The following is a 27849-nucleotide window of genomic DNA, read 5'->3' as shown; positions in this document are numbered from 1 at the left end:
AATAATTTTAAGAAAGACAAACATATACACAGAATTTTATTTACAAACTCTTAATTCACAAGATGAATACAAGAAATGTGTATAAAATCTTTATAAATAAATATATATACTGTATGTGAATCAATACACTCTGTGTCAAAATTAATTTTCAAAATAAAACTCCTTATAAAAAAAATGAGTAATCCAATCTGATAAAAATGTTTTTAATACAATCGTCTCAACTTGAAAAAAGCACCATTCCAAGCAATACTCCAGATAATACTATACTTCTTAAAAAATTGAATTACATATCTATAACACCAGTACAGAGTACTGTACTGTTAACAAATTGTTTATAGATTTGTAAGGACTCAAATCTAAAATAATAAACAAAAAAACAAAATAATTTTTTTTTATAAAAGTAATGTACAGGTAAGATTCTTTTTCAAATAAAAATATATCAGAACTATCAACAAGAAATGTTATTGCCAGCCTTTTTCCTGAAAATATCATCTTTTGAAATAAAAAAAATAAATACTGATAATTCTCTTATAAAAGTAATGCACTGCATAATGAACACTTTTTAAAATAAAACTATAACTTATATTTCGAATATCTGATTACTGTACTTAACATGCTAAGATGTATCAATTCTAATTATCCTCATGCGGTAATCATGGACCAATATGCAGGCTGCTTCATTACTGCCTCCACAATAATGAGAGGATGAGAAGACTGTCATCAAACGACCACTTTGTTGTATCTGCAAGAGGGAATCAAGATGAAAAAAAATTGCATTTCTCGTGACAAAAGTAAGAAAAGAAACAATTAACTGGTCTCAGCATCTGAAGGACAATTCAGCGTTTCTCGCAGATAAGTTTTAATTAAATCTAACTCTCTGTAAGAAATCTCATTTCCTTATAAAATGGTCAATTTTTTCAATACCAATCCACTACTTTTAATATAGCATCAAAAGCAATTAGGTGGGAGGTAGCCAAGCTATTTGCACTCCAAAAGAAAGGACTTAAAGGTACCTGGGAAGACGGTTGGGAGAGAACCCACGCTCCTGAGCATAACTGTGACCAGGTAGGAGAAACTAGTGCTACTGGAAGGTTCTTTGAGCTCTGAAGCTTTTCTAAGACCTGTATAATCAGTTCATTGGAGGGAGGGCAAATACCCCCAGATCATCCCACATATGTATCTTCCAAACAGCTGGATCTGTGAGTTCTGAACAATAATTCAAGCTCAGGTTGGTTGCAAAGAGGTCCACTAGTAAGGCTTTAATATCTGTCACAGTACCAAGCAGATCTTTAGATGAAGAGACCATTCCAAAGAAAGGATCTAGTTTTCCTGTTGAGACTGTCTGCAACCACAGTCTCTCTGGGACAAGTCTTGGAAGCCATTAGATATCACTGGCTTGCACTCAGACATGAATGGAGAAGGCTAACCGATATAGGGTCTCTGATTTTGTACTTACCTTGTTCTTCAGGCATGTCATTGTGGTTGAGTTTTGTGTCAATATGCCTACTATCTTACCTGCCACTTGAAAAGACTAATGTCTCTGACATGGGAGGAGGCTTAATGGTAACCTGCAAAATATAATATGCAAAATGGCAGAATTGAACAAAAATTTTTCTACCGCTCCCTTACCCTAAGTCATGCTGAAGGAGGACTAGAGAGTAGATTAATAATCCTTCACTGCTGACAGAAATAATCTTAATGTTCATTATATAAAAAGAGAAGTTGGCTAATTCAAGAACAGAGGCCTTAATCAGATAAGAACCCCATTCATCACATCAAGCAATGAAATGTGTCCATTCTCCTTGGTAATGGTAAGTGGCAGAGGACCAACAAGGGTGGCAACAGCTGTTGCTGCAGCCATCAAAAAGTTGTGTGTGAAAACGTAAGAACTCTGGAAAAATGTGAAATCAGTGGAGGTGGGGTTGCTTCAGAAGCCCTCTGCAAGTGTGAAGAGTTTTGGGATTGTCCATAAAGAGGTCCAGGAGACCTGGAAACCACTTTGGCTAAAGCCAAAAGTGGGTGATGAGAGACATCCAAGAGTTTGCTAAAGTACAAATCTTCAGTAGGGCATGTTTCAGCAGTTCAAATTGGGAAAACTATATGACTAAATGATCCCAATTCTGAAGCATGGTGTCCATTGCCTAAGCAGCTGGGTCTAGTTCAAGAACAGTACAGTGGTACTCTAGTATTCATTGATCTAAGTGTAAAGCAGAAAGGTATGTAACTTGTTTGGACCTAGCTGGACCATTGCCTTACCCTCTCCACCGTTTAATATTAGTGACTCATGCTTTTTATTTTAATACTAAAATTACTAAAAGAAATATTGAGACAAAATAGTGTCTTACCTCAAAGCCAACTTCTTTGACTTCATGGGCCCTCACAACATGGGTGAGTCCATTGACTTTCAAAAATGAGCTGAAAGCTGCCTGGTTGAATATGTATCCTGTTTGTCTCTTTTCATTGAAAGCAAATCCATCATTGTCCGACAACTCATTTGCTACTTTTTCATTACTATCTTCCATTCTGAGGAAAGAATAATACACATAAGGTGGGTACATTTCAAAGAATATACCTAACTACCTTTGATAAGAAGCTAATTTTATGTAATACTAGCACTACATTGAAATACAAAGAAAATGTTTGAAAAACGACATAAAATAAATCGATAAACTGTGGCCTGTGACCACTATTCTTTCCGAAAGCCCCAATTACCTAAAACATTCAAATTTCTGTGTACCTAATCATTCTTTAATCTTAAGAATTCCAAACTCATTAATACTGTTCTGCATCTTTTCTCATTTTCCTGGGAAGACAGCATTAATACACTTAAATATGTTTCCAAGATATGCAAATAAAAAGAATTTTTGCTTTCTTGCTGGAAAAACATGGAAAAGGGAGAAATAAATAAGATCATTCAAAATGTTAAAACATACTGAAAGATACTCTCAGGAGGTCCATTTGCACTTACCCAACTGGATCATTCCACATTAACTGCCAAGCTAAGTTACTCTGAGTCTCAGGCATGGATAATGGGCAAGGGATTTTCTCTAGTTCTTGTAAACTTCCGTCAATCTTTGGAATTCCTCCGTGGATGCAGAATATCTGTTGTATGGGAAGGAGCTATTATGTTCATTTTATATAAAATATACAGGCAAGTTCCTTGAGCAACATACTAAAATTTGCAATCAATAACATACAAAGTTTTTAAGCCTCCCGATCATCCCCGAAGACCACAAAACCGGAAAAACTTTTGCATGCAACATGAAAACCAGTGATGATACAGCATTTTTATTTTGCTATATGATTCACATAAGTTGTCATATTTTATTTTCTTACCATAATTTGCTATATTTCACTTGATACTATATACAGCCTAAAATACTAATTTACCTTGATTGCAGTAAGAAACTAAGAAATTTTTATAAAAATATTAAAAATAAATTACTTGAAATATTAAAAATAAAAACAAGTGTGTTTGAGTGCCTGTCATCTACCATATCAGTCTATGGAGTTAGGTGAGCAAAGGATAATGTTTAGTTGAAGATGTTATGAATTATCCAATAATAAAACTAAAAATTAGGTAGAGAAATGAGAGTTCAGGATACATGCATGGCATTTCAGAAAGATTTCTCATGTAACTGACAAATTCAAATAACTGGCAACCCTTTGGTCCAAAGAGTGCAAATTATGAAGTATTTCTAACTGAATGGAATTATTTACCCATAAAAAGATACTTCCATGAGCTTGCAAAAAAAATGAACTAGACTGAACAAATTATCATAAATTCTACACAAAGAGGATGCAGGTCTCTAATGCATTTCCTTTGCAAGGGAAGAATGGGGATGCAGCATACAGTAGATATGAATGAAACTTTACCAGTAGAAACAATCATGATCTGCTATGGAATACTTTATAAAAGAGAATGGGTTGGAAAACATATTAACTTCCATTTTATATCCTTTTCTATGTATTATCGATGGTGAGTGGTGTCTTAGTAAAGCTAATAGGGAACGTACATCTTCAATGACCATGCAATGAAGGAGTACACAAAAAATCTGATATTCTATGATTTTTGTAAACACATTCTACCACATGGCACTTGAGATCCCCCAGTCTCATGACACTAAGGAAGTGAAAAATGGAGTAGTATAGAAATAGTTGTATTCATTTATATTTTCTTAATATTCAATTATATTTTCTTAAGTGAATGAGTATCAAAGATGGTTGGCTCCTGCATCCCTGATGACTGTCCAATGGGTAGGGGGCAGTTAAAAGCAACCAGAATTTTGTGAATTAAGAGAATTGTTGAGATGTGGTGAAATATGATAGTGGCACCTCCCCTTGAGAGGCACAACTCATAATGATATACATTGCAAGCAGAATATAAATACACATAAAGTCCATTTTGCATAAAAATGAAAATGAACGAAAGTCATACAGAGGAAGTCTCAGAGAGCAATAGAAGTGATTCAGTGAAAAGGTTAACTGCTTTATAATGATTATCAAGATTTTCTGGCTAAACATCCTTCTGATTCAGGTCTTCCTGTTGTTAAAAAACCCATGAATTATAACTGTAATGCTTTAAAAGCCTTACATACATACAGACACATAAATCGGGCAGATTCCGTGCACATACATAAATTGTAGTCAAGGGCAGGAATATGCTGGAGATTCACACTTCCTTTATTGCTTCCCACATTTCATGATTCATAATCACATCATCAGGGAATTCTATGGAAAATCAAATAAATTAATAAAAGTACTGAACGGCTAAAGCTGAATTACATTAAAATATCAATAATTAAAAATCTGTAAAGGCAGTTCAAAATTACACACACTACAGCAGACTTAAATACATACACACAAAACATAAAATCACGTTACATACGGGCACATATAGTTACACAAGAGAACATTAAAATTGACAAAATCACAAAACACTCCAAACAAATTACATAAAAAAAAAAATGGTTTAATTTTAAGGAAATTTTCAAAGAATCGAGAAACAAGCTAAGACAGTAATATACTTATACAAAAAGCAGACGACGCTAACCTTACAACGCAAACTTCTATACTTTACCTTCTTATCAACAATAGCAGCTAAGGGCATGCAATCAAATACATCGTTGATTGCATTCCAGACCTTCAGTCCAAGACGCTCGCCAAACTTCTGCATGCATTCTCTGTAAAAAAACAAAAATATGGAATATTTGATATTATAAGTTGCTTCACTGTAATCCCATTACTAATAATCAACCCTCTCATATACACAAAGTCTTTCCACATGCTTCAATCCCTCTTAAAAACAGAAAATGGCAGTCAGCTGGAGAGTATCCCACTTTTGAGTAGCAATCTGACCCATTTGTATGCCTCCATCAGTGTGTGTTCACTAACATGGAAAATACACCCAATGTATTCTGCTTACTGCATTTTTTACACATATCACATTCATCTACCTTACCCTTCTTAAATATCTCTTGTTATTATATGTTTTCACTTATACTTAATAAGATAATCAGTGAAGAGGTGGTATTATAGCTGGACTGAACAGTTTTCCTAAGGAGTCTTTCCAAGCATCCATATGTGTCTTTAATCAGGCTTTCCTGCCTTTACAAATGCTGGAGACAGTTTTTTATTCTACCTTTAAAACTTCAAGACAAGTCTATATTCAAACTTTCTTAAGTTAAAGCATATCAAGGATTTTAAGTACAGTAGGTCTGTCACTGGAGTAACAGACACAACCACCTGGTGTTTTACCAAGCCACTATGCCCTTTACTCTTCTGCCTAGTACATAAAGGACCTTCTTCTTTCCCCTGGCAGAACAATTCATTGGTATCTCCAGAGCACCAAAGGATTCATGAAAGGTACTTATTTTGTGTACGGGATGTGTTAGAAGACACTACCCAAAAATACTATTCCACTGTGGCTGAGTAAGTTATTTTAGGGGCCTTAAGAAATGATAGTTGCAAATTAACACAAATTACACTGCCCCTCCATGAGATCGAAACTTTTCAACTTTTGTACTTTTAAACTTTACCTTGATATCTATGCAGTTTTATGATAAACCTGCACAGGTGACAACTACATTTGCCAACATTTACCTTAAGGAAGCAACACACGGGTGGATAAACTCTTACTCTGGTCCAGTGGTAGCAATGGGAGAAGCTCTTGGGCTTGTGAATTCAGCACTGTTGTCATCTTCACCATCTTTTCTTTTATCCATTATGGCATTCTCTGCAACTTGAACACCAGGTGTGCTGTATTGCATCTATGTCACACTTATGGGTAAGTGCTGCCTCTAATACATAATCTACTCTTGTGGTACCCTATGGCTTTCCCCAACAGGTCTGAGCCAGAAAGTGGACACTAACTCAGGTCATATGAAACAAAAACTTATTACAAATTACTTTTACATTTCATACTTTCTGTTTCACAATCACATCTCCCTGCAAGTCTTAGAGAGCCAAGGGATCAATCAAAAGCATTCTCATGCAGATCCTACACATGTCACTTAGCCAATCATGGGCTTTCCAGGAGCTCAATCCCATATAAATAGTCAACTAATTATAAATAATGAATTAGTGATGAAAGAAATGTAATTTATTGCAGCAAAATTATGTTTATACAAACAAATTATTTATAATGCAAGGTGACAATATGACATTTGACTGACAACCATATTCCTGTCCCACAACTGTGCTCTTCCCTGTAAGCTGCTTTCTATATTCTATATCAAATCATTATTTACCTACTTCTTGTACTATTCAAAAGGCTTTCTTCCTTTCCTAACCTTTTTCTTCTTGTTACCAGCTTTTTGACTGACTTTTAGAAAGTCTCAGTTTATTAATCCCCCATATGCAAGTGATTCAACTTTCAGTTCAATTCTTTCATCCTTTCTCAAAATTTAATTTGAACATCACTTATCTGAAGTAATTAATGTGAATCCAGACATAACTGTATAACATGGTCTCCAGGCTTACTCTTCAAGTCCAACAATACTATTGGCTCGTAATGCCGTTTTGTTAAGCTGACTTTATGCCAGCACACTTTTCTCCTCGAATAGACTAGAAACTAATGTAGAAGTAGTTAATATTTTGTAAGAAAAAATATATCTGTTTAATATCTGATTTTCACAATATTGCAAATACTTACGCTTGAAAACTGAACATGCACTGAATATCTCGCACTTCGTGATTGCCACGAAGAAGGAAAAACTTGTGAGGTGCTTGCACTTTTTGTGCAAACAAATATGAAACAACCTGAAAAAGAACAATTTTACAAATGAAATATTTTTCTTGGAGGGGGGTATATAAAACAAATAAAATGCATTATCTTCATGATACAAAATCACATTTTTCACAGAAACCCATTAATCATAAATATATCATTCCCTGTAGAACTGGTCATATTGGTACCATTATCCTGATAAGAACCTAATCTCCTCCAGTTGGTCAGAATCTTACCGCAGCTTAGTACCAACACTTCTGCTATGCCCAACTGGGGATCAAATGAGTGCAGGGATGGGTGGAGGGCATAGTTCTTTATGATTAATGAGTTTGTTTGGAAAGACATCTGAATTACTATATAGGAGGGAAGAAAAAAAATAAGCCCTCCCAAGATGTAGCAGCCCCATGATTCAAGTGGTAGATAAGTCCCATAGATACTTGATGTAGGTATAGGATGGAGCAGGGCATTTCATGTTTGTGACCTCCATGGGGCTATTGAGAGAAGAGGGGGGAATGCCTGAGACCAGCATGGATTGGGGAGTCACTGGACAAACTGACAGTAGTCATGACTGCATGGTAAAGCAATACTTTTATGGCCAGTCTGCCTGTTGTCATAATTTTCTTTCTTTTAGAACAGATTCTGTCTGAGGAGTCACTTCCCACAAGGCCTCTCCTCTTACTGGGAGCTTGACAACTTTGTCTTGGTGTATTATCCATGGTCAAGACAATCTCCAAGGGTGAAGATTTGGAAGATGGATTATAAAGACCTGTCATAAGGGCTAGAGTCAGCTTGAGGTTGATCTGCTGAGATTCTCAAGGGGGTTGAATTCCTCATGAAGGTGTCCTGTGAGTGGGGACAACTGCAGAGATTGCCAATACTGTGGCCACCAGGGAGGGGTGCATGCCTCACTAAGTAGAGAACCGTCAAAATCAAAGATTTGAATACTGTGACAGGAGACATGGAAGACAGACAGAGGTCAGTTCCCTTCTACACACTCATACAAACCAGTAAAGGAAATGCACACCTATGATGATAGTAAACTGCAAAAGTGAGAAAAAACTTGCACATCAGTAAGAGGGCACAAAGGCTGGGAATAAAGATCGTCTGGAAAAGCATTGTTAAGATGCTGAAACTACAGGGTCATACAATGGAATGAACATGGATGCAAGCAGTGGTAGGAGGCTAGCTTGACGGAGCAAATGGAAGGTCTGTTTAAAGTAAGCGAATACCTTATTATAATGAAGCTCATTTCCATCAGTGATTCATATTCTCAATACCTTTATTAGCAGTATAATGAATATCTAATGTGTTTACCTCAAGTCCATACGCTCCTCGATCAACATAGTCCCCAAGGAACAAAAAATTTGCGGGGGTCAGATGTGGTCCAACTCTCCACAGAGCTTTCTCAAAGCAAACAAGGTCTCTGTAGTTTCCATGGATGTCTCCTAAAAGCCAAAAAAATGTGATACTATTCACTTATAGAATATTCTTAAACTACCTAATATAAACAATAATCTCTGAAATATCTAAAGTTAAGAAATAATAGTTGATATGAAGAGCAGGCTCTTTATATGGCAAACATACACACTAAATGTCCAAGTGCAAGGGAGAAAGGTGCAGAGTGAGACAAGATGGGTTAGTTACCCCAGAAAGAAAGAAACCATCTTACAAAGTTTGATAGGCATACTCTATATCTAGCAAGCTTACCAGAATATTCTGGCAAATATGAAATATAATTTTTCCACTTTCACACACTTACCCGACAAGTCACAAAATCTGATAAGTTTTAATTGTTTTTACATCAAATCTTTCACTAGTAAACAAATTAAAATCACATCATGACAATTTCCTGCACAGTATGCTGAACTGCCTACAGTGTACTACAGTGTACTTTGTTAGTGCTCAATGTTTTTAGCAGTTTCCCTTCAGCTAAAGCTACAGTTGCCTTGCATTCTGCTTTTTCCCTATTGTGAGTTCCCTTTGTCTCTTTCCATCTGGCTACCCAATATCTCTTGAAACCCAGCACCAGTTTTCAGCTCACAATTCAGAATGGGTGTCTAAAAAAGTGACTCAGTGATTTTGTTAAATTATTACCATGATGAAAACAAGAAAACAACAACAATAGTTCATTTAAATAAGCCCATCACAAGGTTGACCTACAACCAAAGAATTTATTAGGATGAATATCTCTGATAAGTTTATGAAAATTTTGAAAATCAAGATGAACACTACTTTTGTTAGTATTGGGATAATTCAGTTCAAACTGCTCAAAAAATAACTAAAGGCTTATATAAGCATAACAACTGTATATATGACTCCATTATGCTGACTGAATGAAGATAAAAACAAACAAGATATTTTTCGCCATCAATCCTCTGTCAACAAACTTGTTAATAATTTACTGTAAAAAAATTGCCCTAAGTTAAATAATCTAACAGGCCAACAAGAAATAGGAATTCTTCAACATCATTTCCAACTAAACTCATGTTACAACATGATTTGATATCTGCTTACATACAGCAACTTTTTAGACTTATCACTGAGACAATTATTCTAAGGCAAGATAGAAACTTAAAAAAATGTTAAGACCATACCTAAGATATAGCATGGACTTGACAGTTTCAATAGCCTGGGTTCACTTTCCATCAGTTCTTTGGTGGCTGAACATAAGGTTATAATGTACTGACTCAGTTTGGCTAAATCAACCTGAAATTAAAGTAACCCATAAAAATCACAGTAAAACAGATTAATCTCTGATTATGGATTTCTATGTTCATTTTACATATAAGAATCTTTAAAAAAAATTTTAATGACATTTTGAAATATAAAGCCTGATATAAAAAAATCTAAACATCTACATATATCATCTTTCTACAATCCTGTAATATAATTATCAAGTAATTTTCTAATTAAGTACATGACAACCTATTTCAACAGTTTCAAATAAGCATGTTTAAGAATAATCAACAGAAATTTGTCGCTACATACAGACCTCTCCCCAGTCAAAAGCCGGCTTATTTGCATTTCCATGCTCAAAGAACCGAAGGGCATTGATCATCTCATTTGGAAGTGATTTAGTATTAAATGCTTCCACCGACTGGAATCTATTAAAAAGTCTGTTTCGAGTAGACTTTAGGTCTCTCCCTCTTCTCAGTAGAGATGGTCCTTGAGAATCTTGTGACACCGAGTCATCCACATCTAGGCCAGTATCACAGACTTCTCCAGCACCTAAAACAGAACAAAAATTCAAATATCTTAAACAGCTTCAATTATACCTTGCAAGGGAATCAATACTGTAATCTGAAATTGCTCATACAGGGATTGAACTATCAGAAACTTGGTGCTAGTTGTACGTGATGGAGGAAACAGCAATGTTCTTTCTTTGTATGAGCCCTACTTAGTAATTAAAATGTGAGAGCTTTTGGCAAGAGGATTCTCCCAACAGTGGCACACTAGTTAAACACCTCTTTTGGTAATAGCTCAACTTCGCAGCTAACTCACTGTGCAGCACGCGATATACACAAACAAGAGGCATTTGTCAGTATGAACATTTCAAAATTTTCTTGCTCTACTCATTCAATCAGTATAGGATGCTATTGAAAAACATGAATAAAAACTTAGACTCAACACTGAGCATGTGGCTTATTAGGCATTCCTATTATGACAATAAAAGAATACTGTATAAAGTGACTGCAGCACTGACATGAAAAATACGTTCTCAAAACTTTCTCCTCCATCTGTGTCAGGTCATTTGAAGATTTCTGTACCTTTACAACAGTAAAAATCTAAAACTTAAAAATTATCAGCATAGGAAACCTCTCATTTGACAATCAGCAGAATTTTTCCATATTTAACTTACGTTCCATATCAAGAAGAAGATGAATGTCAGTGACCTGACCTGATCTTCGAACTTTGACAGTATGTTGGGCCAAAGTATGATTTGATGTGTCAGGACTTTGAAAAGCACCTTCACTTAGTGGCAACGAACCTGCAAAGAAATGTTATAAAATAAAACCAAATGACTGGTTCTGAGTTACAGATGTTAGGTATAACAATTGTTTAATCAAACCTTCAGTCAAAATTCTTAACTCTCACAGAGGGCACAAAGGTATTTTATGACAAAAACCATTGCATCTCACTCACAAAATTTACATCTCACTTAAAAAATTATAACTTCTGAAAAACTACATAACTGGATAAATTGAAAGGCTGAAGTATTCTAACTGAATATCTTTATGGGATTTGTGTCCAAGGTTTGTCATCTGATTCTAACTGAAATTCATCCTTTGGATCACAAGGCAGTTTCCAAGCATATCTATCCCAGCAACAGGGAATTTCTCACTGGCTGTAACTATGTTGAGCAATATTGTCTCTGATGGCTGTCTGTGAAGTTACTAGTCAAGCTATGATATGCATTATGGTATCAGTTTAAAAGCCAAAACTTATAGTTTATTATCATTTCCTCCTCAAGAAATAAAGTAAAAAGAATTCAAATTGACTGGTTACAATTAAATATGGAAAAATCTATTGTTAATTTTTATGCATCATGCAAAACTATGAAAAACTGCCTTTCCTGTGACAACATACTGATGTAAATTCCAGCTCTTGTATTGATGGAGTATAAGCAAATTACTTTTCCCTCAGGAAACTGATAAACATTTGGCAACACTGACCTTTAATCAATGTGTGTAAATCTTTGGTTCACTTTGATATTGATTTTACTTTCTCTTTGAAATTGAATAACTCTATGAAGAGCCATTAGACAAAAGAAATATGTGGAGCTAAAGTAAGTGGTTGTTTCAAACTTAGGTATCTCAAGTGTCAGTTTCCCTCTATAAACACTACTGGTACCTCATCAATAGTTAACTTCAACTAGGATTGATCTCCAATATCGGTCACAAGTTGACAGCACAGTTATGAAAATATGGGTTGGTAAAGTTACAAAACCTTGGAATAGTGATAAACATTTTTATCATCCTTTCAATAAACATGAAATCATGGTCATTTTTGCAACAAACATGTAATTACTAACCTGAAGAACTTCCCACAGACTTCATGGAACAATCTCGGTCTTCTTCCACTCTATTATGCATGCCATTATTTTCTGCAGAGGAACTATTACAACTCTTTGAGTGGTCTTGCGGGATTGATTTTCTGAGTTTTTTGTGTAAAAATTCACTAGATTCTGGGCTTCGAAACTGACTGTCTGCCTGCCGTTTCCTGTTGTGAGCGAATCATCAATACAATAGTTTTGGCACTATACTGATTGGTTTGATGGTATTGAAAGTTAGAATGTAACAAAGACTAAGAAATCAGGTCTACCAGTGTAACAGGGTTATTCGACACTCCCAAAACTGACCTATCTCTTAGATGCCAAAAGCAAGGAGGAACTTACCAATATGCATCACATCATATACTGTGTAGTTAAAAAAGATCTATAGCTGTAAAGTCAAAGCCTGACCAACTACTGTTCATGTAATATGACTTCATTCCAAAGATCCTTCATATAAATTTTTTAAGCTCTGTACTTTTAATCATGGAGAGAGTGAGTGATAGCAAACTCATCACAGGAAACCATTTTTATCTTTTAGATCCCACTGGGATGAGGAAGCAAACACCCACTTCCTCTGCACCACCCAGTATTAGGGTGAACACTCTGAGTGTTTCTAAAAAGCACAGAATTATTGCTTTTAAAATTTTGTCTACAACATGTAACTATCGGAGTAATGGGTCACATTACTTTGTTCTTATGCAGCTAGTCTATGGATTTGTTCTCAAGCACCCTGCCAGAGGATACTACCTTTTGAGTACCTTACACTATTGGTAGTGTTAAGACTTTGCAGTGTCCCTTGGGCAGTAGGCTGCATTGCTCTCTTCATTTTATTTTTCATCAGTTCCTTTGGTCACTTTCCATTTGCCTGTCTAACTTCCTGAACTTTCTCCATCTCCAATTTTCACCTCCCATTTAAAAGCAAGTCTGTCAGGTCATGGTTCCAAGTTTAAAAATAACTGTGGCCTGGTTAAACTAATTTATAGTAATAATAATTAAATAAAAATAAATAGCAATAATTAAAAAGGATTTTGATAATTTTCTATTTCTGGAGAGAGGGCTGGGATAATAATCATAACATGAGATAAAGAAGTGCTGGACAGCTACAAGATATTTTCTTTATTAAAAAGAAATTTAACAAGAACAATGAGTTATTCTTTACTATTATGAATTAAATTCTATATTATTTAAAGTACACTGGACATCAAACTACTTAATAATAATAATAGTAATAATAATAATAATAATAATAATATAATAATAATGATGATGATGATGATGATAATAATAATGAATGCTTCACTTGGATCACTACCGAAACAGCAAGAAACCAACTGAAAAAAATTCCCAACTGGAAAGTCCCCTGGTCCTGATGAACTCCACAGTTGCTGGCTCAAAAACTTCAGAACTGTACATGAAAGAATGTCAGAACAACTCTAGCACTGTATCAGAAACCACCAAGCAACTGAATGAATAACCATAGGAAGGACATGTACTGTACATAAAGGCAAGAAGAAAGGCGACGTAGCAAGCAATTACAGGCAAATTCTCTGCCTACCAACAATGTCGAAACTTTTAACAGGCACCATCAGTGAAAGGCAGTACCTCTACCTAGAGGAACCAAACACCATCCCCACTAGCAGAAAGGCTGCAGAAAGAAATGCAGAAGCACAAACTACTGAGAGACAAAATGGTAATAAAGTACTGTAAGAAAAGCAACCTGAGTTTGGCATGGATAGACTGCAAGAAAGTCTTTGACATGGTACTAAACTCATGGCTAACAGAATACGTGCAAATATATGGTGAAGAGGAAAACACTATCATTTTCCTCAGGAAACCTTACAAGTTCTGGAATAAGGTTAACAGAGGTCAACTTTAGGAATCTTCCAAAGGGACTCACTATCCCTACTATTCTTCGTAATATCCACAATTCCTAAGACAAGAGTACCACAAAAGATGGAGGTTGGGTACCAGCTCATGATAGGAGGCAGCAGAATTGACCATCTGACGTTCATGGATGACATCAAGCTGTTCTGGAGAGGTGCCAAAGAAAAAGAAACTTTAATGCAGACTTTAAAAAATGTATCAGGAAACATCAAGAAGGCCTTTGGAACAGAAAAATGTGCACTAGTCAACATACAGAGGCAAAGTGATGAGGACTGAAGGGATATAGCTTACTCAGAGGAAACGCCAACCTGGACACAGATGAAGCAAGGTACAAATACCAGGAGATAATAGAAGAAGAAGCAATAAAACACCAAGAGATGAAGGACAAGATCAGGAAAGAATACATGCAGAGAATAAAGGCAATACTCAAGTCAAAACTCAACTCTGGAAACATGGAAGGTCATAAACACCTGGGCAGTGTCAGTAATCAAGTACAACACTAGAATATTGGAGTGGAATAAGTCAGAGCTCTGAAACATAGATCAAAACACTCAGCCTAGAGGATTGTGTCAACACTAAAAGCTGAGCACTGAGACAATACCTGAAGACCACTGACAATGAATTGGAAAGAAATCTTTATTTCAGGGATGTGTAACCCATGTGGTTAAGCTTTAATTGGTAAGTCCAGCAGCAGAAGGGAATAGGTGGTTCCTGCTTGGAGAAAAGTTTCATGACTTTAAATAAATCATCATTGTTCTTAACATTTTGGCATCTATAGTGCAGACTTCTGATGTCTATGGATAATAGCTCTCCTTTGCTACATTAGTTATTCCCTGAGGTACCATACAGCAGTATGAATCTCTCAACCAGCAGCATTTCCTGATGGGTTTGAGGCAGAAGGAGGACTTAGTATACAAGTACTGTTACACATAAACACAACTTCCTGCATGTCTGTATGTGGCATGGATTCTGATGCTTAAGATTAGCTTATTTTGGATTTTTAGGAGATGAAATTTTCACAGCTTCCTGATGTTCAGGCTAACTACAGGAAACTGGTTAGTTATGAAACAAATGATGTTGTTTTTAAAACAAAAAAATTTTTTTTTATACAAATCCAGTACTTATAATAATAGTTCTTTCTTCCCAACACTATTTCTTGCAACTGCGAACCAGACAACATGAATAATGAGATGGATGACTACCTGAGACTAGGATCAGCCAATACATGTACTGTACAGTACTTCCAACTGACATATCTGTGACAATCAGACATGTACATAAGTTTAATTATAAGTTATGGACTTGTATGAAAAAAATCAATTTTGTTTATTAAAAATTATATACTGTACAAACCTTGTACTTCCTAGTTTATGAATTATGTGCTGAAGTACAGATGTGTTGGCCCGAAACAATAGCGAAGTGCCTCGAAATCGTAGATTACCCACATTAACCAAAAAGTTTGTCAGAGGAAGTCCTGATCCATCTTTTATTCCAAAGACCCTGAAAGAAGTCTTTCCTTGTGCCATCATGGACATTTACCTAAATAAGTATCTTAAAACCTTTATAAAAAATAATATCCAACATTACAATTACATATTAAACATGGGTACAATAGGCAAGAATTGATATAATCAAGTGCAGCATAATATACAAAGTATAAAATGGATCTTACAGCTTTAAACTGAAGCAAGCACAAATAAGTTGGTAAATATCTAAAATGAAAACATATCAAGTAACTACAGATTTTACTCATTCTCTTATGTAACAACCACAACAACTGCATCTTCCATGGCTACCAGTAGGAAGTCCTCATGAAAAAAACGGTACATACTCTAAGGCTTTGGTAGTTTTCTCTGTGATAGACTCTGGAGTAGTTTCATGGCCCTGGAGCTGAGCAATTTCATGAACCATATTTCTAACCTCATTAACTTCTAATACATCATCCTCATTCCCATCATAGTATCTGGAATAAAAACTTTCCAATTAAAAGATTGTTCAGCATGAAAATGTAATAACCCTATTATTACTTGACATTATTGCAGGGAAACATATTTACATAAATGATGTCATTATGCAGTACTAAATAACATAAACAGTATTTTGACTTAAGATTACTAGGAATATTTGAACTCTACAAATAAGCTTACTTCAAGAATATCTTACCTAAAGATGTAACGACATCTAACTTCAGCTGGACCTTTCCCATGTGTGGTCAAAGGATCCAAAGCAGCTAATCCTAGGACAAATTCTCTGCAGTCTAGTTCACCAATTCTCTGGCGATCCAAAGCTCTAGAATGTGGAAGGTAAAAACTGTATAAATTTCATTTGACATTCATAAATGGAGAGTCACTCCAACCATAGTCAAAATATTAAAGTTTGCTAACTGTACAAAGCCATATTATTCAACTTTCTATTTACAGTCAATGTTGAGTAGTAGCCACTCAAAATTCAAATCAAACAATAAGTTATGAGTTGTTTGTTTTTACATTAGCTTCATGAGACCACTCAGGGACTGCTAAACTTTCACAGAAACTGGAAAAAGGTAACGAAGCTTGATGACTTTAGTAGGAAGAGACCAAAGGGATCAGACAAAAAGTAAAAGGTAGAAACAAACAGACCCAGGGCTGGAAGGATACTGCAAGAAACCTTTAGAACGAACCATCTACAGTATGTTACCTATGGCATGAGCTACCCCCAGGAGTGAAGACAATTAAAAATTTCTCAGGTTATACCTTCTAACTCCACAGAAATCCCACCTTGTGAGTCACTAAACACACGATAAGAAAAAAGGGGAACCCCTTATACATCACTACAAAGATATAAGGCCAAAAACCTCACTGCAGGTTTGGTAGCATGCACCTTCTCAAGGAAAAGACAAATGGAGGAATGAAATGACACCTTCCAGGACAATGGAAGGAGGATAGATATAGTATGCTTTTTGACCTCTTACAACCAAAGGCCTCTCCACTTCATGTATGTCCACCAAAGATGTGGTCAAGGCAGTCATCCCTGAAAGGACAGGGAGTTACAGGTGGAGTTACTTGAGCAACAACAGCAAGAACACTTGGAATATCAATGGAGGTAGAAATCTTGGCCATAGCCAAATTCTCTAGAAATACAATGAAGGACAGATCCTCCATTAACTCAAAAGAAGGCCTTAGTGCCTTCATCAATTCCTTTGAGAGAGAGGTGATTCCTTTGGATGGATAAATGGAGGGCTGCTTACTCCCATGTTGGGAGTGCAGCCCAAAATACATACAATAAAAACCACAAAACTGAAGAGACTTAACATAAAAAATACAAAGAACAAAGAAAATTGTTGGTGAATAATAATTACAACAATGCCTGTACCACTGTATTTACAGACCAAAAGCCTTTACATTGCTCCCTAAACTGAGCTACAATTTCTCTACAAGACTATGTTTGCATCAAGTTATCTCTTGCTAGTAGTGATGATCACTACTACAACTAATTAAAGTAATTTTTACAATCAACTGGTCTTACCTGAATAAAATGTTTTCCTTATCTTTGAATCCTAAGTCATTAAAAAGTGGTTTTACATCTTGTAGGCACACTGTAGAGTGAGGATAACTACATCTGATAAATTCTTCAAGAAACATCTCAACATCTGAAACAGAAGGGGAAAAAAAAAATCAATCTCACATATGGTACATGAAGCAACTAAATTCTGGTTTTAGCATCCTCATACTTTTCCAATATTAATTTGTTTCACCACAAATGCTTTAATTTTATTTATTGCTTCATGAATCTGTGCAAATTCCCAGACTCTCCAAAATTAGGCAAAGAAGATCATCAGCTACTATCTGCTAGTTAGCCCACAGGAAGCAGTGCTCGACTTTCCTTACTCTTTCTGGCTTTTAGGGGTGTGTTTTTTCCCCCTCCTTTGTGGGTGTGTGTTTTTTAGTGGTGCTGTACTGCAACCTTTAAAAAGGCAGCTGCACTGGGAGACCCACCTGAATATGCACATTACCAAGCCAGGTACTCTAGTTTTACCAGGGAAACTTTACCCTCCATCAAAGATTTAAGAGCAAAATGTTCTATAATCTATTACAAAGTCTGTTTGATGAAATAAGGAAAGAAACACAAAACTGATACCAAAGGAATAAAGGCCTGACTACAAGTTGTAAGGTCAGCAGTTGAGGTGCAAGGCTTCCACAGCTTTGATGTCTAATGTCATCAAAGAACTGGCACACTGCTTCTTAGCTGACATCATCTAAGTCCCACAATGATGGCAACAGGCGAAGGACCTCGGGGGTCCCATTGCTAGTGCTAGTTCTACTAAACATGATATGTCATTGGAAAATAAGGTGGCTATAATAAAACTTCATGAAAAGGGTGAAAAGATTGCCACCATAGCTCATCAGACGTGATGCTCCAGGGATGATGAACACCATCATCAACAAGAAAAGACAAGACCTACGAAGAAAAGGAACACCTTCCTCTGTGGGTTGAAGGGCAGAATCATCAGCATATTCCATTAAGCCAGCTCCATTTTGCACCAGCAATGGAGAAGTATTGCAAGGATAAATTTAAGACCCTTCTTATTTTAGATAGCTCTGGCCACCCATAAACCTTATAATTTTTCAACCTAACATCACAGGTGATTACCCGCATCTGAACACCACCTCTATCTTGCACCCAGTGGACCAGGAAATCATCTTCAAACACTGCTGCCTTTGGCTGTAGACGCATGGGTCTCAATGATGAATTAACAGTATGTGACTTTTGAGAGGACTATAATATCTACAAGGCAGTCCTGAAATAAACGGTGTTTGAACAAAGCTGTGCCCTCAACTTGTTCATGATTTCAAGGGCTCTGCCCAAATGACATGAAGAAAACCTTGGTGATGTTGAGAATAGGCTGAAAATAGACTTGGAAGAGGAGGATTTAGATCATGTTATTTAGGGCAGTTAAACAGCCAATAACTAATGAGGAATTGATGGAGCTTCATGAGCAGCAATGCCATGAAGGGGAGCAGGAGCCACAGCCGGAACGAAGACTCTTCACCCTCAATAGCTCCAGCAGGCCTTTGAATACCATGAGAAAGGCCTTGTGCTCTTCTAGGAGGGTCCTTATGCTGCATGAAGAATTTTGAAGTATTTGTTATGGTAAAATTCTGGGCTTAAACTGAAGTAAAAATAAAAAAAAATAGTTTAACAAGTTAAAACAATGAAATTTGACTGCAGCCTTTTACAGGGATTAAGGCACAAGTAAAATAAAGAGGTTTGTTTGTTCAGTAAAGAAAAAACAATAATTTCATCACCAAAACCACCAACAGTAAAGCAAGAATTATCAAGAGCTTGAGAAAAAATATAAAAAACTCATTCCTTAAATAGCTGACAAACTGTTAATCCTTAATTAGCTGATTGCCTTGACAAACTGTTAATCCTTAATTAGCTGACTGACATGACAAACTGTTAAAGAGAAGTTTTATCTAGCTCAACAGAAAGTGACTTTTTATTAATTCCAAGTCTTCATTCTATTATTAGCATGACATCACATGAGAATTTCTATAAACACCAAGTCTTCATTCTATTATTAGCATGACATAACATGAGAATTTCTATAAACACCAAGTCTTCATTCTATTATTAGCATGACATCACATGAGAATTTCTATAAACAAAGTAATTCTAACCTTGTTCACGGTATCCCGGGGATCGAATGAGCATGTCATCTGGTAACATTTGTGCTTCGCTAACTTGTCTCCAAACCAGCTGTGGACCATACTCCCTAACTATAGCACCTACCAAGTTACTTTCACCTTGTTAAAAGAGAAAAAATATTTACTAATAGATGCAAAAGCAAAATGCAGTACATAAAAAATAAAAATTAGCATACCAGCTCTGCTGTATCTTTGCTTTCTATGAGTAACCTTCTACGAATGAATTCAAATACATTCCCACCTAAAAAAAAGGCAGGAGTTACACTGATCAAATATTTATAAGAAACTGTGCAGAAGAAGGTGTATGGAATTTGAAAATCTACTTGTGTTTGCTTTACTGATTACAAGAAGGCATTTGGCAGCATCCATGGACAAATATTATCAGTGTTGTGGGACTATGGTATCCAAAATTATCCATGAACTAAGAGATGCAAAGTTACCACTGATGAAATATTGTCAGAAGAACTTTCAGTAAATAGCAGGGTTCTATGAGGTATCAATATATCACCTCTGCTGCTTGCCCTTCTCAGGGATTAAAAAAAAAAAAAGTGGTTGGAGGTGGAAGAAAAAGTTTAGATTGGAGAAATGATAGGCCTAGAATATGCAGATGCTGTTTTAATCAGCAAAACACAAGATTCACAAAGCTTTTTGCGCAGAATGCATCATAAATCTATGAAAAACATATGTACAGAGAGATGAAATAACACTGGATGGAGACAGGATTAATTATGTAGAATCTTTCAAATAATTTGGAACAAAGATGTCCAGTACAAGTTCTCTTGAGTTGGATTTAAAATTAAATAGACTGAAATTTGAAAGGAAAAAAGTTATACATTAGTCTCATATGCATTTCAGTACTATTGCTATACAGACATATATCATGGTACGACAATGTAACTGGTATATCTCAAAGATTTTGTCAATCTGATAGTAAAGTTTTAAGAAGAATATCAGGGGTCTGATGAAAGGATAGAGTACGAAATGATATCATGAGGGAAATTACAGATGTTCCCTTTGCATCTGAGATAATGATAAAGAGGAGATGGATATGGCTTACATGTGCCTTGTGCGTTACCTATGGAAAAAAAGTAAGTGATGGTATCAGGTGGGCCTCTGTGACCATCAGAATAGTTGGAAGACTCAAACCTACTTGGCTGAAAGCTGTGAGATGGGAGGCTGGAGATGAGTGCAGATTTGTGGAGGAAAAGCACAAGAAAACTTTAAGAGGCTGAATTTTACACCCTTTGTACTGTACTGCAATGAAGCAGATAATTATGATGAAAAAATAAACAAATGTAAGTGAAGAGAAAGTGGTCGCATGTTTTATGCATACCTTTTAATGCCATCTCAAGGAAAAAATAAAATGTCTTTTAATTCATTAGGGTTTTGGATTAAACATTACTGAATCAAAAAATCTGATTAATTAATATTAAATACTGTGGTCATAATTTCTTCCCTTCCTATAAAGCAATGGTCATGGTCAATAAGTTTAAAACCTTCAGACTAGCTGGCTTTGGCTATAAATGACAGTATCTTCATAGCATGAATAGATAATAAAATTACATCCCATTATGACAGATAATGCTTGGAAGTACCATTACTTAAAAAACTAAAATAAAAAAAAACATAGTGGAAGGAATTAAAATAAAAAAATAAAGGCTGACTCCTCTCACCTTTGATCTGGTAGGCAATATATTCAGCTAACATGGCTATGTCCTTCCTTTCTAGCTCTGAAGATGGTAATTTTTTTATGTCTGCAACTGACATAGTTGTGAAGTTGCCTTTCTTCTCTGCCTAAAAAAGCAATGCCAAACCATAAACTTTAACTGATCTCAATGTCTCTCATAATATTACAAAATATATAAGAATAAAACAGTTATCAAAGTATTCAAAGCCAGAGAAAGGCACAAGAGCATTAAGCACTACATTATAATAAGAATGCAACAACTAAGCACTAGACATATATATTTAAGTATGGTATCTCAAACAATTGTATTTAAAAACACTGCATTTTTACAACACAATAAGTAGTTATTATGAACCTATTAATCATAAAATATCCTTTTTCCATGTGAAATGGCTAAGTCACACTAACTTCAAAGATCTTGAAGGATGGAAAGACCCAATGTGTATGCCCAGCTCGTGCTCCAGTGGCCCAGAAGGAAAAGAAGGTATTATTCTGGGTGTGTGTCACTCCTTCAGAGTTGGTTGTATTGCTCCACTTCCCTGGATTATTGACACTTTTCCCATTACAGTATTGTGATGTGTCACTCACTTTTTTTTGTTCACATACATTTGTTCATTACTTGCTTCACTCTGATATGCTGTGTTTAGTGTTTAATGTATATAAATAGTAGTGGGCCAAGAACACTATTCAAAACAACACCAAAGATTACATTCGTCTAGTCACTTTAGTGCCTAGTAAGAAATACATACTTCTTTTCTTCTGAGATACTATTAAGTCTTTTCAGCTCCAGTACTCTTCTCTGTCAAACCAGCATTTTCTAGGACTTCCTTCCACCACTTTTAAATTACAGTATACATGACTAACCCATCTACAACACTGATCCTTTTGCCATACCATCTCTCAGCAGGTCTTGCCCTTTCAATATTTCTTCAACATCATCATAACAGGTTAAACTCTTTCTGTCTTTCCCATTTAACATACACACATTCACTTCAAAAGAAGCAGCCTATTCAACATCCTCTTCATACATGGCCTCCTCATTCAAAGATCAACGAAACTAAAAGGGGTAACAAACACATGCCTACGTATCTGTATAACTAAAAACAGTCCTGGGATTCCTCACTTAAAAATAGGTTATTCACATGTCAAAAGACTTAACCATGATAACCTCTTTCCCCACAACCACTTTAATTTCAGGTGATCTTTTTCACCTGCTATTATGTGACTAAAACTAGTACTACAGAATTTTTGTATTTGAGAAAAAATGCAAAAGCAGGGAGTACTGTAATTTATTTATGAAACTTAAGTTTCTTCTCTAGGAATAAAAAAAATAAAAACTTTATTACAGTATCTGCATATTTATTTACAAAAAAATTAAGAATACTGCATAGACATAATACCTATAGGAATCAACAAAAATCAATGTAAATGGCAAAAACTTCTGATGCAACACATGAAAAACATTAAATTTTACTTGCTGGCTTTAGCAGCTATAACCAAGCACAGACCAAAGAAATGGTTAAAAATACTTTCATCAGTCCTACTTGCCTCATCCATAGCGCTGCTGGGTACACCAATAGCGAAAACATAGTGATGGTAGGGTTTCCGTACAGTGGGGACATACACACTTGTCATCATGACCAACTTTGGAGGGAGTGAAGATATAAAACTATCTTGGATACTTTTGGCCAGGTTCTCTGCAACCTGCAACATGCTGACAGCCTTTGGCTGCAAGAAAAAAAAATTAGCTACATTTAATTTGATTGTTATCAGAAAACCACTCACAGTAATATACAATCTATACATAACATGAAATAAATTTAATTTCTGAAACACATACCTGCATAGACAAAATACAGGACCTCACACTTACTATAATGTTGTCATTCTCCATCCCGAGAGAATGATAGTGAACAGTCTACACATAAGATATTAGCAAAAGTCACACTAAAGAATGGTTGTTGATGTTGCTCTCTTCAGATTGATATTTTATTGCAGTTATCATCTCCTTTCAGACACATACCTAAAACAAAAAGAATATTCCTACCCAGTAGGAAGGTATCTAGGTAGGTAAGCACCTTAAGGGGGCTTCCTTCTTTCTACCTGGATAAAGATACCAGAAATGCAAGTTCATGTGGCAGGACTATATATCAGTAGGTTGTATTAAAAAAATTATATTTTGCTATTCAGAAAATTTTATTTCTTTTAACAAAACCCCTTTAGTTTACTCATACCCCATACCTCAACAACAACTGTATTTGGATGGAAAAGACTTACTGATATGTAGATATATTAAACAGAAAGGAGATTCGCAACTTTTCATATAAGGGTTCATAAAAGGAAAATCTTGGCTTAGGAAAGAGTCAAGATTAAGAACAAAGCCTCATAAGGATAGTTTTGAGTTAAAATTTGAACAGTTATACTGTATCAGTGTAACATATATATATACTGTATAATAATGTGTACTGATAATACAGGAATGAACTGCAAGTGAAACAAATAAAAGGGGCGAGATCTGGGCTATGTGCCATCCCTGTTCATGAGAGGACAAACTCAGCTCAAGGGAGTAAAAATGCTATATCTTAGAGTTCTCTCATAAAAGGATTACTACAGTATGGTGAAGTTGAAACCAAACAGTGTTAGTAGAATATCACAATCCAAAAATCAACAATGGCTATTTAACTTGTGTGATATTCTGAAAAAATTTTATTTATATGTTGTGTCTTCCATGTGTAGGCTAGGGATATTCCTTCAGCTCCAACAGTACACAAGAGGTTAGGACCTTCATCAAACTATGTTTCATCTGGCCAAATGAAAATTTAGAGGAAGAAACAGGTAGAGTATCCAACTGTAGCTTGGTCCTGAAATGTACTATACATCAACAGCACTTCAAGCTTAGCCAGAAATAAATTGAGTTCAACCCTGCAACTTGCAAAATAAAGAAAAGTTCAAGAATAAACTATGCACCGGAATTCGACATAGAGGTACTGTATTTGAGGGCCTAAGCTTGTATGCTATTATGCCAGAGTTTACAGCTGCTGTCAATCAACCAAGAATGCACAAAACTGGAATGAGAGGCATATCCCACCCAGGTTGGCATTATGATAACAAGGCCCTCAATAAGGCCAACCTTCACCCATATTACCTTAGATAGCCTATGAGGGGGAGGGTTGAAGTAAGTCAATATCACACCAAAGACTATGGTTAGGTTATTTCACCTGTTTCAGAGTAAACGGTAAAAGTGTAAATATTAACCCTAAGTAGATCAGCCTAGACCCTAGCCTGGTAAAACTACAGGGCAACTCTGCACAGACTGCCATGTTGTTGTTATGGAATGTTTCTGCGCATGCACAAGTCATAGGGAGCCATATGTTCAAGAAGGGATTGGCTAAGGAAACCTACTATAAGAGGAACTATACTAACCTAACGTAACCTAACCTAACAGGCCATGTTGCTTAGCCGGGGGCGGACCTCCTGGGGTGAAGAAAACTCTACTTTTTACCAAAACCTCCCCATAATACAAGCATGTGCGATAGCATTCCAGGATGGCCAGCATACAAAAACATATCACTTCTGAGCTTAATTACAGTCAACTGCCAAAAAATAATGGTAAATTGTTAATAAGCCAATTAAAATACTACAGAAAAAGAAAATTTCCAATGTTATACCCAATGCGGAGCAACCCCATAGTTCTACCCCTAGCCCATAGCCTATTCCATTACTCTATCCTAATCATTGCTTACACACTAAAGTACCAAAGAGAATCTGACGGAGTGAATGAAGAGTAAGGGGTCGGGGATACTGTAGACCTTGTAGGCATTCCAGAGGGAATATGACCTAAACTTGGATGCATTTTATGGACTAAATGCACCATTGCCTCAATGCACCAACACTAGTCTGATTGCACCATGTATCATGATCCGAATGCACTGAGTTATCTGGTCCCAATGCACCAACTTAATTCACATAACACCTGCTCTTTGGGGAACTATATAAGTATCTATATTCACTTTGCAGGATTATTTTCTTTGATATAACGAATCATTTACAAAGTCTGAACACAGTAAGAATATTACAAAACCAACAAATACATTATGCTATGAGAAGAAGATTGAGACTGACCAGTTAAAATGCATTATTCCTTATGGTCCTAGTGCACCAACTTAATTCACTCAACACCTGTTCTTTGTGCAACTACATAGGTAACTATATATATTCACTCTGCAGGTTTTCTTTGATAAAGTAAATTTTAAAAATCTGAATAAAAATAAAACATTACAAAACCAACAAACACATTATTCTTTGAGGGAGAAGTTTAAAACTTTACTACCTCTTAATTTAAACTACAAGCCTAACTGTTTCTGAATAAAAACAGAATATTACTTTGAGGCTTCTGCCAGAAAAATTCATAGCCTATTGACTAAGCTGGGGTACATAAAATAAAAAAAATATTGATATTAAATATGATAAAAAGGATGAATGATATCAAAGCTTTAGTAAAGAAATGAGACACTCTATTCTTTAAATTACCTAATAACAACTTTTAACAAGCTAAAAACTTTGAGATTAAACCATTTTCTAGTAAGACTGACAAAAATTTGATGATACCAGAATCAACCAGACAAGCGCATTTTTACGCAGTGTGGTGCATTCAAACTCTTTACGAAATGGTGCATTCAGACTAAGTGGTTGGTGCATTTAGCCCAGGCTGGTGGTGCATTCGGTCTAGGCTAACGGTGCATTCTGTCTGGTGCATTCAGGGGATGGTGCATTTTCTCTAGTTTCCTTGGGCGCCGTGCCCTAACCTGGCCGGGGGAGAGGTGCTCGTCTCCTTCCAAGGACACCCCCTAGTAAGTTGAGGCCCCTCACAACTTACCCACAATGCAAAACCTGACGAAGGCGATGCACCTGCAGTCGACTGATTGGAGTCAGTCGGTGGGCCTGCTTCCTTTCGGGGCAAATAATATACTCCATTATCTTCCAGCAAGACAAACTTCGTATTTGTTCCACATTTACTGTCATTGCAGTACACAATCACAGATACATTGTCCCGGATTGTACCAGCCCACCTGTAACGGGGGATAACAGACAAGCCGGTGGTCTCCATATATGAGTATTTCACTAAGGTACATCAGAGTCCCAAAAAATTTTCAAGACTTCCGCTGAATATGTTTAGTGTTTACACCAGGGGCTACGATAAGGCAAATTCAGTTCAATTCAGTTGTAAGGCCCGGGCATTTTCATTGCAACGGCGCTTCCATTTCTTGTGTACTCTTCAGTTTCTGTTTGAGATATTTCAACCAATTCCTTATTTCTTTCCACATCTGGTAAAACTTTCGTATTATATATATGTTCAATTAAAAGATATTATGCAAAAAGTATGTCAAAGTCCTCGAAATAAAGGATGCTGTAGACTTAACGAATATAAGGTTGCATGTGTTAGACCTAAACGCAAACTTCATAACAAATCATATAATGATGAGTTGTGTGACCCATGTCTAGCTTTTTTAAGAAATTAAAACTAGCAAATACCAGAAAATACCGCTATGAGCCCCAAAACCTCTTGTAAAATAAAGTAAAATATATTTGACAAGCGATGGGGGTTGGCTATTACATAAATCCCAGAACCAAGAAACTAACAACTTATAGTCCACCATCTATGGTATAATACTGACCTTTATCTTGAAAAAACTGCATAATTTACTGAATAAACTGAATGAGTTAATGAAAAAGGCATCCAAAGCAGTTATAGAGATATTCCCACGGGATAGGGTCACGCCCAACGTTATCGAGTTTTATTTTCTTCTTTTAAAGCAAGAAGTGATTATAAAATTTTTGATGTTTATTGCGGTAAAAAAGATGAAAGATGCAACACAGATATTTGTAAAAGAATATTCAACAAGTTCTCTTAATAACTAAAAAGGTGGGAAGAGACAGAAACATTTAAAGTAAAGTAATGTCCATTAAAGAACAGTTGTGATACGGAAGAACAAGTTATTAAAGAAAATCAGAAAATGAGAGCCGATGGGAATGACAAAAAATAAACAAGGATTATTGTGAGATGTCTAAGGACTGAATTAAAGCGAGTTACAGAGGCCATCCTAAAAATAAAGAATATGTAAAGCAAAAATAATTGGCATTGTGATTAAGGGGTCATGTGTGGCATGATGTTAATTAAATGAAGAGCAATGTGATTATCGCCGAAATATTCGAGCGTCGCCCACAGGATTGTGGTACAAATAAATACGGGATGGCCAAGACAAAAGACTAAAACAGTCATATGTAGCAATAGTGTCATAGAATCAATAAT

The 27849-nt window shown here is 35.9% G+C and overlaps 1 protein-coding gene across 3 annotated transcripts; it reads right to left on the bottom strand.

Annotated features, from left to right (window-relative positions):
• Window positions 1–23: 23 nt before the first annotated feature.
• On the bottom strand, window positions 24–26992 carry LOC136846076 (uncharacterized). Of its 3 annotated transcripts, none has more exons than XM_067116762.1 (18): window positions 26416–26992; window positions 23084–23267; window positions 21526–21642; window positions 19826–19951; window positions 17670–17793; window positions 16329–16454; window positions 15997–16128; window positions 15519–15665; window positions 12261–12448; window positions 11088–11216; window positions 10221–10456; window positions 9823–9934; window positions 8543–8673; window positions 7154–7260; window positions 5081–5183; window positions 2969–3102; window positions 2346–2523; window positions 24–742 (listed from the first exon to the last, which is right to left on the bottom strand). In XM_067116762.1, the coding sequence occupies exons 1-18, from the start codon at window positions 26644–26646 to the stop codon at window positions 617–619; spliced, it is 2631 nt and encodes an 876-aa protein (XP_066972863.1). In that variant the 5' UTR covers window positions 26647–26992; the 3' UTR covers window positions 24–616. The 3 variants fall into 3 exon arrangements, with proteins under 3 accessions (XP_066972863.1, XP_066972864.1, XP_066972865.1); XM_067116763.1 differs by having other exon boundaries at window positions 21526–21646; window positions 21948–23267; window positions 26416–26734; XM_067116764.1 differs by lacking the exons at window positions 23084–23267; window positions 26416–26992 and adding an exon at window positions 21895–21914 and having other exon boundaries at window positions 21526–21646.
• Window positions 26993–27849: the final 857 nt, after the last annotated feature.

The sequence above is a fragment of the Macrobrachium rosenbergii genome, chromosome 14, assembly GCF_040412425.1.
Source record: "Macrobrachium rosenbergii isolate ZJJX-2024 chromosome 14, ASM4041242v1, whole genome shotgun sequence".
Lineage (NCBI taxonomy): Eukaryota > Metazoa > Arthropoda > Malacostraca > Decapoda > Palaemonidae > Macrobrachium > Macrobrachium rosenbergii.
This window is presented reverse-complemented; position numbering and strand designations above follow the sequence as displayed.